Here is a 15,575-nt window from a genome sequence, read left to right as displayed (position 1 = left end):
CTCAGAAAAGGCACTTTATTCTGTTTACTTCTGCCATACTGGAGTATACAGTGGGAAACCATGCTGGCTCCGCTTCTCTGCTCTCCTCTCCTCTCCGGTTTCACACTGCCCAGGTGAGCTACAGCCATTCCTCCTCCCTCCCTGCCAAGGGCATCCTACCTATTGTGCAACCCCCCCCCCCCCCCCAGGGCTCGGTGCAATTGGCTTCATGCAGCACGTGGCAAGTAGAGAGAGAGGAGGCGGGTATTTTTCCAAGTGGGTGGGGACTCCTAAATTCCCCTGGCATTGGCCACAGAGTATTTTCCGAGCCTCTGCTCCAGTGTCTCAGCCCGCCTAGCCCTGGGGAATCTGGGCAGCTTCATCCCCAGCCTGACTCAACGCAAGCTGCTCCTCATCCTCCCTTCTTACCGAGAGCTGTGAAAAGCACCCCTGTGGCGACTGTGCTGCCTTCAGAGGAGCCACCACTGGACCAGCCTGGGTGGCTCTGTGGGGACCAGTGTCATCAGGTGCCCCCCAGCGCTGTGGCCTCCATCAGGTGGCCCAAATGAGCACCCAAAGTCAGCGATTCCCAGCGATGCTTAGGAATTTTGCCCATCCCCAATTGCTTATTCAGTGTCCCCGTCCCCTGCCCAAAGGAGGTATGGGGGGCTACAAGGTGAGCTGGAGCAGCAGCCCCTGCATCCCCAGGGCCCTCCTGCCATCTGTGGGATGCCAGCTCCCAGGGAGGAGGAGGAGGAGAGCCGGGAGGAGGCAGCTGGTGGTGCTGCAGGAGGGACTGGATGCCCAGGTGGTCTCTGTCACCACACCCAAGACCTTCACACCCAGTACTGGTTGTTTTTCAGCGGAGGGTTGGAAGTCCGGCAGTACTGAACGAGCTCAGGGTCTGGAGGTGCCCCAGAGCCCGTGCCTGGGGGCGGGGGACCCGTGCCCTTGCCCTCCAGGGTGGTGACAGTCGTTAGGGGGATGCTTTGGCTGGGGTCTGTCCTCCGGAAGGTCTCGTGGTCCGGCACGGCCCCGTTCTTGGCCTTGGAGGCCGGAGTGCCCTGGACGTGGTGCTTCCCCGTCTTGTTGCGCTTGTGCAGGTAGAAGAGCAGGGGCAAGATGAGGGCCAGCAGGAGGAAAATGAGGCAGATGGGGATGATGATGCTGAACATGTTGGCCTCAATGAAGCTGAGGAAGGTGCCCCCCGCCCCGGGGCTGGGGCTAGTGGTGGCACCGGGGACCAGCCAGGGAGTGGGGGGCACACCCAGCTCGCTGGCATTGGGGCTGCTCCGCGCCGTGCCATGGGGCACTGGGGGTGAGGGTGCCAGCGGGACCGCGAGCAGGGTGACACCGTAGGATTTGGAGGCATTGTAGGGCTCGATGCCGTACTCCAGGGACGCCAGCGCCGGCGGCACGCCGGCAGCCACCAGCTCGAAGACAAAGCTGTCCCTCTGCAGGGCTTGTTGGGTGTCCCCAGTATCCAGCACCTCCAGCCCCACCAGCCCTTGCTCCAGCTCGCTCTGGCTGAAGGTTTCGATCGGGGAAGTGGGTTGTCCTGGATCCTTGGATACCCTCACAAGACGGCTGGCACGGGGTGCCCTGCGGACCTTGAAGACCGGAACGCTCTTGGTGTGGTTGGCCAGCCCGCTGGCATCGAGGACACTGGTGTCCAGGAGGGCTATGGTGCCTCGGGGCCACAGGCTGCCCACTCGGGTCTTCACTGCAGCTCGGACTGTCACGTTCACCACACCGGTCCTGTTTCCTGCCCGTGAAATGGCAACGAACTGGAAGTCATCCTCAGGTGACCTGAGGTCACTGAAGGTGAACGTCACCTCCCTGCGATCCAGCTGCTTCTGTGAGAAGCCCCGTGATGGCTTTTGGTTGACTTGCACCTGTCCAAACCTGGGGTCCCTGGTGATCCTGTACAGGACGTTACCTGCCCCTCGTGGTGTGGGACCCAGCAGGTGGTGGTGGGACATGGGGGCCCTGTTCAGGTCTTGGGGCACCTCCAGCAGTGCCAGGCTGGCAGTGGTGCTCAGGGCAGGCAGCACCTCAATTTCCAGCGAGGTCTGGATGGGTGGGTGGCGGCCACTGGAGAGCCTCAGGGCTAAGGAGCCCAGGGCACGGCTCCCAGTGGCAACAAACACCACCTGGCCAGCGTTGACGTCCGCTTGGGTGAAGCGGTCGATGGGCTCCCGTGGGTCGTGAGCACTGGCCACGTGGCCAGCGAGGGGTCTCTGGAGGACGCTGTACACCATCTCCTGTGAGGACACCAGCGGGTCTGCCACATCCAGGTACTCCTGTGACAAGGTGACCACGGAGCCTGGTGGGACCTGCAGCACTTCCTGCCGCTTCACCACCCGCGGTGTCGTGGTGCTGCTGGTCACTGTTATGTTGAAGGCTTCAGAGATGACCACCCCATCCTGTGGAGGACGGGCAGACTGCTGTTCCCGGGGCTGGAGCCAAGCCTTGAAACTGAAATGGTCTTTGGAGATGCTGTCCCCACCGTGGGCGTACACCAAGCGCCTCGCTGCCAGGTCTGACTGCAGGAAAAACGGCCGTGACTGCTCCAGAGGCACACCGGCCACCAAGAGGTGTCCATGAGCTGGTGGCTCCGTCACCAGGAAGACAACATCATACCCAGCCCGCTCAGGGACCAGGATTTGGCTCAGGAGGTTGGAGGCATCCAACACCGAGGTGTCAATCTCAGCCTGCTGAGCCCTTGCAAGTTGCAGACCTGGTGAGAAAAGGGATAAGAATCAACTGATGAAAGTTTGCTGTAATGATGGAAGAAGGAATTGGATGCAGTTTTAGATGTCTGATGTACTATATCAGCCATGGAAAATAACACAATGGTGTCTTCTTCAGACAAACAAGCCCTCCTGAAGACCTGGTTTGTCCCATGCTTCTCCATCCTACCCTTACCTGCATTTTTCCAAAGCTGAGTCAAGCGCTGGGGACAATTCTCCTCAAAGGAGATCAGGACGAGGAGGATGAAAGAATCTGAGATGGTTGTGGGAGTGACCACACGGAAGCGGATGGCATCTTGGACCAGCCAGAAGGGCTTGCCTGGCATCTTGTGCTGGTAGAAAATCAGCTTGCTGTCCACCTGAAAAAAAAAGAGTATCCCTGATCTGCTCCTGTCTTGACTCTGGGATGGAGCAACCAAGCTCTAACTAGGTAAGAAATGGGGATTTTCGCTAGCCATGGTACAGCAGTGACCACGGAGAGCTCATGGTGTTTCTTTACCAGGATGTGAAGTTGTGGCTACCCCCATCCCTAGAATATTCAAGGCCAGGCTGGACAGGGCTTGGAGCAACCTGGTCTAGTGGATGGTGTCCACGGGAGGGAACAAGGTGACCTTTAATCTCCCTTCCAACCCAAACTGTTCTGTGACTCTATGATGTTTCTCCCAGCAATTAGGGAGGCTCAGAGGAATGGTTGAGCTTGCTCAGCATCCTCCGAGAGTGAGCATGGTACAGAGGAGCTTTCAGGGAGGGTAAAGCTATATGTCTTTGAGTGATGGAATAAAATAACACCCTTGCTGGGCTCTGCAAAATTTGGCCCCACAGGAGAAGGCTTTTTTCAAAGCAGGGGTGAAAAAATCATGCTTGGCTCTTCCCTTCAGCAGCAGCCAGGCTGGCTAGTGCTACAGAAGGGAGATGGCCCAGGAAAAGGGATTATAGCTCTCTTAGCCTTCCCCAGTGCTAAATCCAAGGCTGGAGCAGCAGCTCTTAATCCTTCTTAGCAGCTGTTGGCAGAGCTGGGAAAGTCACAGCACGGCTGGAGCCTTGTGTTGTCTCCTGCCTGGGACCAGGTGCCTGTGGTGGCAGTGGGCTTAGACTGGGACCCCCATGCTGTGGTGGAGGGTGAGGAAGGGCTGAATTCAGGGATCTGAAGGGCTGGAGGAATTGAGATCTCACCTGGGCTTGGGTGAAGTTCCTGATTTCCTCCCCCTGTGAGGTGGTCAGCCTGCCCAGGCGCGGGGCTTGCTCGATGCTGTAGTACAGAGTGCTGGAGCTGGTGGGGCTGCTGCTCACTGCTTGCAGGTTCTGGCTGGTGATGGGCTGCAAGGCACCTGGAAAACACATCCAGTACGGATCTCCATCAGTCACTTTGCCGCCCACCTGCAACCTCTCACCCTGAGGTGCATCTCAGCAGTGCTTGGGCAAGGGCAGGAACTTTTCAAACTCCAATTTGAACTGGGAGAATGGGGAACATGCTGGTACCCACCCGGGCAGACCGTGAGGCTCTGCTTCCTGGCCAGGCTGACGACGGGCTCTCTCTGGGCCCTGATGAGGAAGAAGTGCCCAGGAGACAGGTTCTCACCATCCCACAGATCGAAGGCAAAGCCGCCATCCAGGGGTCCTGTGGAAAGCACAGACCTGGGCACTTGTGGGGGACAGAGGAGATGCAGCTCCCCATTAACCTGTCAGGGTTTTGGGCTTGGCACTGCCTGTGGTGGAACAGTGTCCCCATCACCCTGGGGTGGTGCAGGGGGCCTGAGGCATCTCAGTCCTGCCCTACCTTGGTGCACGAAGAGGATGAGGCCGTTGTCTATCTGGGCCTGAGTGAACCTCTGGATCTCAGCGCTGGGTGCTGACCTCAGCACAACCTTCCCGTTGGCTGGCGGCTGGATGGAATAGGTCACCTCTTCTGCTGGGGAGTCCTCATCCTCGGCGCTCAGGATGTGGGGGCTGAGAACAGCCGTGGCACCTTCCCACAGCTGGAGGACGGGGAGAGGCTGTAATCCCCCTGCCATACCCCTGGCACCTCTCCCCTTTTTCCCTGTCCCAGCTCAGACTGCTCTGCTGGGTGCCAGAGCACATCCCAGCCCAACAAGGACGCCTTGTGTGCGCCCCGGATGATGCCTCCACCCTCTGGCCTTTTCCCAGCCCTGCGTCACTGCTGCCGTGTTTGCCAGCACGTGCCACACAGCTGGGTCTGTGCCTCTGCACGCCATGTGCTGGAGGGTAAGGGTGCCTCAGTTTCCCCAGTTCCTGGAAGAGGAAGAAGGCACAGTGCCCCGGGGCAGGGCCTGTGCCTTTGAGACCTTGCTTTGCAGGGAAGGGGTTCTGGTAGGGTGCACAAGCTGCTGCTGCTGGCTACACAATGACCACAAGCAGCCCTGTCTCTCCCGGGCTGGGTGTTTCCCCTTGCTCCTGCTCCCGTCCCAGTTCTCATCTCACCGCCCCCTCACAAGGCTGTGCAGCAAGGCCCACTGTCCCAGCAAACCCTCCAGGAATGACAAATATGCGACCGAGTTCAGAGCCACTGAGGAACTTCCCCGGACCACTTCCTGCCATCCAGTGGTGCTGACCCTCCTGGGGTGGGAACACTGCCACCCCAAAGCCCCGGCATCCTCCATCTCCATCTGGAGGCAACAATCTTCCCTGCTCGTGACCCCGTGCCACATCTCTGTCTTGGCAGACCACAGGGATGAATTTCGTGCTGCCAAACAGGTCCTGCCCACAGCCCAGAGCTGCCCTTTGCCCTCAGGATGCCTGGAAGTCGTGGAGTGCAGGGATGGAGCCGTGCCATGGCTCACGTGGGGTGGAGGGGTGGGATGTGCAGCATCCCACAGCATCATGAGGCTGGGATCTTGGAAATCTGCGTCTTGGGAATCTGCAAGACAACACCCAAGCAGGCGCTGGAGGAGGTGCTCTGCTGGATGAGCTCTTTTCTGCTGTTTTCAGCTGGCCTGACCCAAAACATTGCTTGAAAGGGTGTGGGTGCCGACAGAGAAATTAAATCCGTCAGCAGTCCCCACGGGATGGCAGAGGCAGGCTGGAAAACACAGCTTTGGAGAGGCAGGGTGGGGGAAGTGCTGCTAGACACACAGAGCTGCAGGACACGAGCTTTACTGTGCACACACTGAATTTTTTGGGCTGCTTCCTCCCCCCAGGAATTGCAATCACACCGGGGGCTCGGAGCCAAAGAAAACTCCCCGTGGGTAAAGCAGGGGGGACTGGCAACCCCAGGGCATCCCTGTCCACTGGGAAGGCACAGCCAGAGTGGCTGGAGTAGCCCTGCTCCCCGTCCAATGCCCACACCGCGGGAGCTGACCCATTTCTCCACGCTCCTCATCCTCCCTGAATTATTAAAGCCTTCCGCCTGGCTCCTGCGGAGCTCCTCGGCTTATTGTGTTTGCTCAGCCTCCGTGTCGCCTCTGCTCTCGGGAAGCAGTGCCGGGAGCGTGGCCGTGTACTCCAGGGCAGTGGTGGAAGCTTCTCTCTTGGTGGCATCCAGCCATCCTTCCCTCAGATCCAGCCCCAAAACTGCTGCTCTCTCCCCAAGGGGCTCCACTTTGGGGTCTAGACCCAGCCTCTGTTGTCTCCCAGCGCTGCGAGGACTCGGCATCCCTGGAAACCTTTGTGCAATCCCTCTCTGGGGCCTGGCCTGACCTTTAAACACTGAAGTCATCCCTCACCAGAGCACAAACACGGCAGGGCTGTGCCTCTCCCATCGTTCCCGTTGGGGGAAGGAAGCCTTTCCCGGCTCCACAGCTCCTCTAGGCAGCTGTGGTTACTCTTCCCAGGGTGCAAAGGGATTCCCACGGAAAGGCAGACAAATTGCTGCCTCAGAGTTTATTTTTAGGAGGTTTTTCTGTCTTTTCACCCTTATTCTTAGCATGATGGCTGGGTGGGGGGGAGGGAAGGCCATGCTTACACTGGATGTCTGGAGTGGGGAAAAGGGGCTGGCACGGGCCCAGCAGCTGAGGAGCCAACTTCTCCCTGAATTTTGGCCCAGGTGAGGCAGGTCAACAAAAGGGATTTGATGGGAAGCTTCCTGGGCTGGAGGGGGAAAAGTGGGGCAGGCACAGAGCTGGGGCTGGGGGTACCTCCCAAACTTTGCTGGTATCCTTCAAAATGGCTGTCTCTGGGGCTAGGCAGGGCAGCCCCTTCCCCTTGGGCATCTTCTCCAGAGTCCAGGCTCCCAGAACTCTTCCCAAGGCAACCCTCATGGAGCAGATTGCTTTCCAGCTGCCAGCCTGGGAAATCCCGGGATACTGAAAGTAGGTGTGGGGTGGGGGGAGCGTGGGAGGAGATGATTGTGCTTCCGTGTTTTCCACTAACTTCTGTGCTGGAATTTTGCATTAGTGACTGAACGGGACCGGGAGGTGTCGGAAGCAGAAGGTGGGGAGTTCACCAGAGAGATCTCTTTCCTTCTGCCGCTTTCCGGGATGGACGTAAAGCGAGGTGTGAAAGCTGCCCAGATGACTGAATAATCCCATTTTTTTTGTCGGTGAAACGTGGTGCAGGCGGAGCTGCCGGGGATCGCCCCGCGAGCAGGGGCTGCTGCGGACGCGCCGCTGCCGCCGTGGCAGCGCTCGCCGCGCCGGGAGCGCGGGGCGATGCTCCCACCTCGCGGCCGCTCCCCGCAGCAGCGGCGGGGAGGGACGGGCTTGGGGGGGCGAGGACAGCTCCCTCTCCGCCTCCTCCACAGCCTCGCCCCGTCGGGAAAACGCTCCTCCTTTCGCCATTCCCCACGGCTCGCCTCTGGGCGGCAGCCGAGCCCCAGCTCCCCGAGGCGAGTTACCTCGAGTGCAGGTGGTCCCCAGGATGGGTTGGTCGCCCCTCCCCGTGGCCTCCCCCCAGCCTTACCTGCAAACCGGCGTTGACCTTCAGGCGCGGCCCCTTGGTGCTGCGGGGCAGGATGGTGATGAAGAGAGTCCGGGGATGGCTCTGTCGGGATACCTCGGAGGCGTTGGCCAGGATGGTGAAACTGTCCGTGAGGGACCGGGGACCGTCCTGCCTGTACTGGATCTGCTGGTTCTCCACCTGCGGGGCAAAGGCCAGGTGATCCTCCGTGGAGGACACAGGCCACCGGCCCCTCTGGGGAGGGGACCCTGAGCCATCCTGGGAGGATGATGGCAACCCACCAGCAGCTCAGGGGCAACACTGTGGGATGGATCCACAGGACAGGAGTGGGATCTCTGTGGGAAGCAGACCTGGAGCCCAGCATGGGTGCTCTGCCTGCATCCCCACCCCGTATCCCCAGGGGCTATAGAGCAAACCCATCACCTCAAATGCCTCCATCCCTTTTTGATGGGCAGAAGATTACTGCGGCCCTCCCCAACCTCCCAACTCCTGAGGGCTGGAGACCGCCCTCAGGCTCTCCCCAAACCCTCGGGAAAGCAGCCTGGTGGGTGCCCGTGGGTGCTGTACCTCGCTCCAGGTGAAGCTCTGCAGCCCGCCCTGCTCGGGCCGCTGGCTGCTCAGGAGGCTGCCGAAGCGGGGGGGCTCCAGCACCCTGAACTCCATGCCAAGAGCTGGGTAGTGGGCGTTGGGAATGCGGAGGATGCTCGAGGAGATGGTGGCAGAGCCACCTCCTGGCACCGTGATGTTGTGGACATCCAAGGGAATGGTGATAGGAAGCACAACCAGGCTGACCACCACCCCCTCCAGAGGGTCTGCACTGCGGGCTGTGATGTCCAGGACAAACCGATCACGCTCCTCGTTGGGCTTGGAGTGGAGGTAGAGGACTCTGCCACTGTTGATGTCCTCCTGGGTGAAGGACTGGATGGGGTCCAGGCTGGGCTGCTCATTCACGTCCTGGCTGTGCTGAAGCATTGCCAGGAAGCCAGAGGCTGGGGGGCTGCTGACCAGGTAGACTATGTCTTGGGAAGGTATCTCTTCGTGGGTCACCTGGGAGCGTGGGGGAGATGAGGCATGAGTGGGAGGGCTGGGCTGCCCCACAGCCCACCTGCTGGGCAATCAATCCCTCAAAGCTTTGCTGCAGGATGAACTGCAAGAACCACCTTACTGAGGCCGTGTCTGAAGCCCTCTCTGCCGCCCTGGGCAAAGCCAGACATGAACACAAGGCCTTGGCTGCGAGCTAGGAGTAAAATGGAATCCCATGGGTGGCCATCCCAGTTTGGTGGCCAGGAAAGTCATGCAGGCGAGGGGAATGACTAGAAAAAGGGATACTCACCAGTAAGTCCTCCTCCTTGATCCCAGCCGCTTCCCCCTGGAAAACATAGATCTCCCTGTGGTTGACTATGCTCAGGGGGCTGGGATGGGTATCCAAGAACACGCTGATGGCCAGTGTGTCCTCCACTGCGACCTCATGTGCTTCTACAGTGAACTGGAGCTCATCCTGGGCATTCCTGCTCCCGTTGTGGTGGTAGGAAATCTCTCCTGCCAGCAGGTCCCTCTGGGAGAAGGCCATGACCGGCTGCTCCCCTCTCAGCACAGTCCCCCACCTCGGGGGGGTGGTTATCAGAAACCTTATCTCTTCATCTGACCTGATGTCCATGTTGGTCTCCAGGCTGAGGACAGAGGAGTCAATGCTCCCTCGTGTGCCCTGGTGGATGACCAGCCCGGTGTTGTTGACTATTCTGATGTACGGATCTGATGCCTGCACTTCCAGGAGGGCCGTGGTTTGGTGGAGGCCATCCGAGACCTGCAGCTGGATCCAACCCCGGTCAGCCCCAGAATGGACAAAGAGGATCTTCTTCTTCCTCAGGTCATCCTGTGTGAATCGATAGACCTGGTGGCTTCTGTCATCAACGGACACGATGCTGCCAAATAAGATGTCCTTCCTGGTCAGCACCAGCTGCGCGTCGGAGAAGCCGGAGTCCTTGTCAGTGAAGGCAATGTCGTCGGTGGTCAGCAGGTGCTGCCCCTTGCGCACCACGCTGAAGACTCTGTTCACTGCCCGCACAGGACTGTGGTCATTGACAGGTTGGATGGACACCCTGAAAACGCCCCTCACCTCCTCGGCCTCAGACTCGGCACTGCCCTCGCCCTGCCTGATGGCTACAAAGGGGATGTCGTCCTCCAGCGTCTCGGAGTCATCGTGCTGGTATAGCAGCCGGCGCTGGAGGATGTCGTCGTTGGTGAACTCTGTGATCTCCTCTCTGGAGGCCCAACCATGGGAGGCAGCCCAGGCCAGCCTCCCGTGTGCTGGCCCCTCAATCACCTCATAGACGTAGTCCATACTGTTCACGCTCTGCACAAACAAGTGATCCTTGGAGATGACAGCCTGGCCACCTTCTGGCACGCTCAGGAGCACATTGGTCAAAGTTGGTGCATCAGGGTCCCCCCCAATGCTTATCCTGTAGGTGTAGACGGGCGAGTGCTGCTCACCAGCGTGGACGCGGAACTGGAAGAAGTCCTCGGCTTGCTGGGAGTTCCTGATGGTCACACTGTAGCTCAGGTGGTTTCCCTGCAGGTCCTCTTCAGTAAATCCAAAACCTTCAGTCAGTCTGTTGCCAAGAAGCTCCAGGTTTCCCTTTTTGGGAGCCTGGACAATCATGTAGTGGAAGGGAACTGAGGGAGAGTTTGGATCTTCCAACATTGCCTCCAGCTCCTTGCCGGTGATATTTCTGTGCCTCTTATTCTTCATCTGGAGGGGAGCCATGGTCCTCATCTTAATGGTGGCTCTTTTAATCCTTACGAGGAAGGTATTGTTCGGCAAGAGCTTCTGCCCCACCTGGACTTTGAATCTCACCTCCTCCACGCTGTCTTCCAGATGGTGCTCCGGGTCTGTGCTAAAATACTGGATGCGCCCTTGCTCGAGGTCCTGTTGGTGGAAGGACTCGACCTTTTTCCATTCCCCTCCCATGCTCCCTTGCTTCTGGACCTCACCATACCGCAGAGGCTCCGTGAGGACGTAGAGGATGGAGACCCGTTGTTCCACAGCGTTCGTCTCCACCGACAGGTTGGCTGTGGTGATGCGTGCAGCCCCTCCTTGGGAGAGGGAGAGGCCAGTGTTGTTGAGCAGGCGGATGTCAGGATCAATGGCGAGGATCCTCAGGGTGGCAATGGGGCTCGGGACGGTGCCGTCGCTCACCTGCAAGGTGAGCTGTAAGTTTGTCCCACCCTGGTGCACATAGACTACGCTGCCAGCTTCCAGGTCTCTGCAGGAGAACTCTTCAATGGGCACTCCAGGGTGGAAGTCCAACTCCACATAACCCTCCTCAACCTGCTGACCATGCAGCTGGAATTCGAGGTCATCGCAGGACGAGTCATCGTCCAGGACCTGCAGGATGTCAGTGGTCAGCTGTTTCCGTGTATGCTTCAGGATTGTCATGTGGTTCCCACGGGGAAAGATCACCTGTGGGGCATCGTTGACAGGGTTGATCATGATGGGCAGCAGGTACACCTGCCCCTGCCGCAGGCACTCCGGGACCTCTTGCTGGGTGGTCACTGTCACCTCCAGCATCAGCTGGTCCATGGGCCCCTCGGAGCCATCGTGGATATACCTGACTTTTCGATTCACAATGTCCAACAAGGTGAACTTCCTTCTGCTCCTGGACCCGGGAACATCCAGCTCCAGCTGGCCGTGCCTGGGGTCACCGGTGATGCTGAAGAGGATTTGGGACTGACGGATGTTGGCCAGGCTCAAGTCTACTGTTGGCTGGGCATGTTTCCACTCCAGGTAGGCCATGCCCCCTTCAGAGACGATCAGGGGGCTGACGTGCAGCAGCCTGCTGATGTTGGCAAAGGCAGGCGGGAAGCTGCTGTCGGGCCGGCACGGTTCCACCACCAGCCCTGGTGCTCCCGAAAAGCCATTTGGAGGTGGGGAGGTAGACGCCTCATCCTGCTCATATGCCTCCTCATAGTCCCAATAGTGGTCCTGCTTCCCACAGCCTGCTGTGATGTCCTTTGTGATCACGGCATCCTGCAGGCTCCTCCTCTGCAGGTTTATCCGAAGGTCCTCCAAGCAGCCAACAAATGAGTGGTTAGTCATGGTCCACAATGAGATGAAAGAAAGATGGTGCTCCCTCAGCCTTTGCAAAGCTTTTTCATCCATACCTCCAATGAAGAGGTTTCCCTGAAGGTCCAGGTAGTTGTTGATGCCCCGGTTGGATGTGGATGAAGCATAGTAATCTATCAATATCTCGAACTTGTGGATGTCCGTGTGGACTTTGACGTAGTGCTGCTGCTCGTCGCTGATGAAGACGTTGTTGTGCAGGACGATGACGCCGTTCCCCTTCTCCACAAACCCTCGCAGGCGCCCATTGGAGATCTCCAGGTAGAAGAAGTCATTCTCCAGCCCTGCGTGGTAGATGAGGGGTGCCTGGGTGATACTTGTGGTTATCACAAACTCAATGGTCGCTTCCTGCCTCGCGTCCCATGTGGGAAAAGCAACGTAGGAGTGTGGCCCTGGGAACCCAAATGGCTCCTCAGGCTCTGCAGAGAACTGTGTGCTGCACCCTTCCTGGACGTGGTAGAAGGTCTTGGAGCCGCCACCAGCAGACAGATGGGAGAGGACATCCAGGCCGTTGAATGTCACCAAATGAAGACAGCCCCGGAAGGGAGGGCTGGCCTCGGCAAGGTAGGGCAGGTCCAGGCTGCCTGTCCCGCCAGCGTAGAGCCCGTGCTGGATGTCCAACTCCCTCACTGGCCCTGCGATGTCTGCAGAACTGTTGAAGAGGCCATCGATGGTCAGCGTCATCCTGCCATCTTCCACCAGCAGCTCCACATCGTGCACTGCCAGGTTATTGAGCTGCAGCCCCGCTGGGGACTGCAAGGTCACCTCCTCCAAGCCCAACTGCAGCCTGGCCTGCAGGGAAAGACACAAAACCCTCAGCTCAGGTGAGACCTCTCCACCTTCCAGTATCACCTGCTGAAGCATGGACCACACCCAGGTGCTCGCAAGGGTTTTGGTCCTTCGGTTCACTCCTTCACCTCTGGATGTGCTCCTCCTTCATCCTCCCCATGGGCCTGCCCTATTGGTCCTACTCTCTGAACTTCTCTCCTTTTTCCCTCACCAAACCCCAGTCTCAGGGCTGGGGTCCTCCATCTCCAGTCCCACTGCTGAGCTTTTCCTCTCCCCTCATAGAACAGCCCTGCCAGATGCTGGCTCCTCCTCCCTTGCTCTATATTACGCACTGCCCTCCATCCTTGCAACCTGGGCTGCTTCCAGCCCTTTCCCTGGGAACTGGCAGGGGGAATAGCAGGCTTTGCTCCTCATGGGTAGCAGCCTGGAGCCTGCCTAAGTAGAGGGTTAGCTGGTGAGACACATGGTCTGCATTAGGGACACCTCTGGCCAGTGGCTTGCTTGTTCTTCTCCTTTGGTTTAATGTGGTTGGTAGCCCAGCCCAGGCTCCAGGAGAGGCAGGATGTGTGCCTCGGATGCTCCCTGCTCTTTTCTTCATGGTGGATGCCAACACCATAACCACGACAGGGAATTTTATTCCTCTGTCTTGATTGCTTCCCATGTTCCAGTTGGGACGAGGGAGATCTCTTCTTTCCCTGGATCCTCTTGTCTCACCTCCTCGCACCTGAGGGTGCTGTGCACCGTGTCTGACCACGCGATGCACACGGCGTGCCAGTGTCACGGTGACCCCATGACCACCCTCAGCATCACCCAGGGTGAGTAGCTTCCCCAGGTGGAGCCTATTTCTCTGTATTTAACCAAATCTTCCAGGACTGTGTCCACCTCCTCTTGTACTCTTGGCATTCCCTGGCTGCTGAGTTGCCCCTTCATCCTCTCACTGAATGAAGCCATGACACAGAGCCCAGCCCGGGGAGAGGATCGGGATGCTGACCTGCAGGCGGCCGGTTTGCAGCTGGAGCAGGAGGTGGTCAGGCTGGCCAGCAGCCAGGAAGAGCAGCCCATTCCCCTGGCTGGTGAACAACTGCACGTGGAGCCGCACTGTGCGCGAGGCGTCCGCCAGCGGCATCTCCACAAAGCTGTCCCCAAAGAAAGAGGCTGGGGAGAGAAGGGAGAAAGGTCAGGCAGGGAAGGGCACCTCCTGCAAGCCCTATCCGGGTGGGTCCTGTGATTATGGAACCTCCCAAGCCCATCCATCAGCCCTTCCCTTTGTTGCCATCTGACAGGTTGCTGGAGTCCAGCAGCCTTAAAAAGACCCTCGGGGGAGCCTGTTTTTCTGATTTTCCTCAAAAAATCCTAGAAGGGTTTGGGTTGGAAGAAAACTTAAAGCTCATTTAGTCCAAATCCCCTGCTACGGTCAGGGACATTTTTCCGCTAGCCCAGGTTGCTCCAAGCCCTGTCCAATGTGGCCTTGAACACTTCCATGGATGAGGCAACCAGAGCTTCTCTGGGTGACCTGTGCCAGCACCTTCTGATTAAAGCAATTGTGTTCCTCTTCAGTGCTGGAGGAATAAACAGGAGTGCCAGTGATCCATATGTGGATGTGAGAGCGTACGGAAACCTTGGCTCAAAGCGGGCGCCTGGAGAAGCAGCTGGAACGTGTCCAACACCCAGTAGACATCAGCCCGGGAGGATTCAGCTCAATGGCATGTGGTCATGAAATGACAGACTGTGTCACAGGGCAGAGACTGGAGAGCGCAGGATTAAGAGTACAGGGAGTGGCGAGGCTTAATTTTAGATGCTTTTAGTTTTTAGCTGACTCAAAGCATGCATGTGCATCTAACACATGTTAAATGTGTGTGGCTGGGGCGTGCTGCCACCCATCCAGCTTGGCTCCAGCTCAGCCTGTGGCAAAATTCTGTGCTTGAGCATAAACACTCCAGCCCTGCAAGCTGGAAATGTTTGGGGAGGATATGTCAGGGACGAGGGGCAAATGCACATTTTCAGTCCATATGTAGTCACAGGCTCTGCTGGAGTTTATATATGTGAAGTTTTCCTGCTGTGCTTTACTAGAGCACTTATCAGATCCACCAGTTTCCCACCTACACTTAAGTTTGGTGTCCCAGATCTGTCTTGCTGAGGTGCCGTGGGCAAACAAGGACAGGAATTTGGCTTTCAGGGTCCCTGCCCCCAATCTCTTTTGAAGGAGACAGGGGTGGATGTTGCATGCCGGGGTGAGACCAATCTTTTCCACAATAAGTTCTGGGTATAAAAACCCACATCTGCTCCTACGACTGCTTCCCTGGCTGCATTTTCCTCTTGCCCAAATTTCTATGGGATGACCAGGTTGGGAATGGGCAATGTAGGCTTTGCTCAAAGGGTGGTGCAGCAAGTGAAAAACCAACCCTGCAAGCAAAAACCCAACCTTGCAAGACAGCCACAATCTCTGAGGCATTTGGAAGTGGACCATCTGTAGAGGTGATGGAACAAGTTGGTGTGGCAGGGATACAGCTGGAGCACTCTGCTTTAGCTTTTCACATTTTCTTCAGAGCTGAGTGCCCTGCATGGGGGAAGCTCTTCTGAGCCCATTGGGAATGGGGAGACCTCCTTGTCCAGGACACCACAAAAAATAATTTCCTGCTGCTGGCAACAGAAAAAAGTGCCTCAGTTTTCCCCTGTGGTCTGGGAGGATGACATGGGCGTTGCAAGGACCATCACCCCACCCATTCTGGACAGGGAGGAAATGGCACCATGGAAATATCTGGCCTTTGCTGTAACACCGAGCCCAGGGCAAGGCTGTCAGGGTGTCTGCTCATTCCCTGGCCCTCGTGCCTGCTGCTGGCATGGGGCACTTTGGCTCCCTTGTCCTCTCCAGCCCAGCCAATGACTCAGAGGAGCTGTGCTGTTCTCTGCAGGGCTCTGTCCTTCCCTGACCTGCTCCCTCCGTTCCATGGTCCCAGCAAAACAAGCCTTGCCCAGTGGCAAAGAGCGGTGGGTGCTGGGGCTCTCAGCACTGCCTTGTCCTGGGGCTTGGTGAGCAGGAGTGACGTGGCACAGTGGAAAAAGGAATTTTCCTGTCCCTCCTT

At 58.0% G+C, this 15,575-nt stretch overlaps 1 protein-coding gene across 1 annotated transcript; it reads right to left on the bottom strand.

Annotated features, from left to right (window-relative positions):
• Positions 1 to 815: 815 nt before the first annotated feature.
• CSPG4 (chondroitin sulfate proteoglycan 4) lies at positions 816 to 13,651 on the bottom strand (the record flags this gene model as incomplete). Its single annotated transcript, XM_062501686.1, has 9 exons — positions 816 to 2,719; positions 2,908 to 3,091; positions 3,906 to 4,060; positions 4,216 to 4,350; positions 4,510 to 4,708; positions 7,587 to 7,763; positions 8,151 to 8,630; positions 8,917 to 12,495; positions 13,484 to 13,651. Coding segments are annotated over 9 exons (6,981 nt in total), but the record flags the coding sequence as incomplete, so codon positions are not given.
• Between the last annotated feature and the right edge of the window lie 1,924 nt (positions 13,652 to 15,575).

Source organism: Cinclus cinclus, chromosome 13, assembly GCF_963662255.1.
Source record: "Cinclus cinclus chromosome 13, bCinCin1.1, whole genome shotgun sequence".
In the NCBI taxonomy this organism is placed as follows: domain Eukaryota; kingdom Metazoa; phylum Chordata; class Aves; order Passeriformes; family Cinclidae; genus Cinclus; species Cinclus cinclus.
This window is presented reverse-complemented; position numbering and strand designations above follow the sequence as displayed.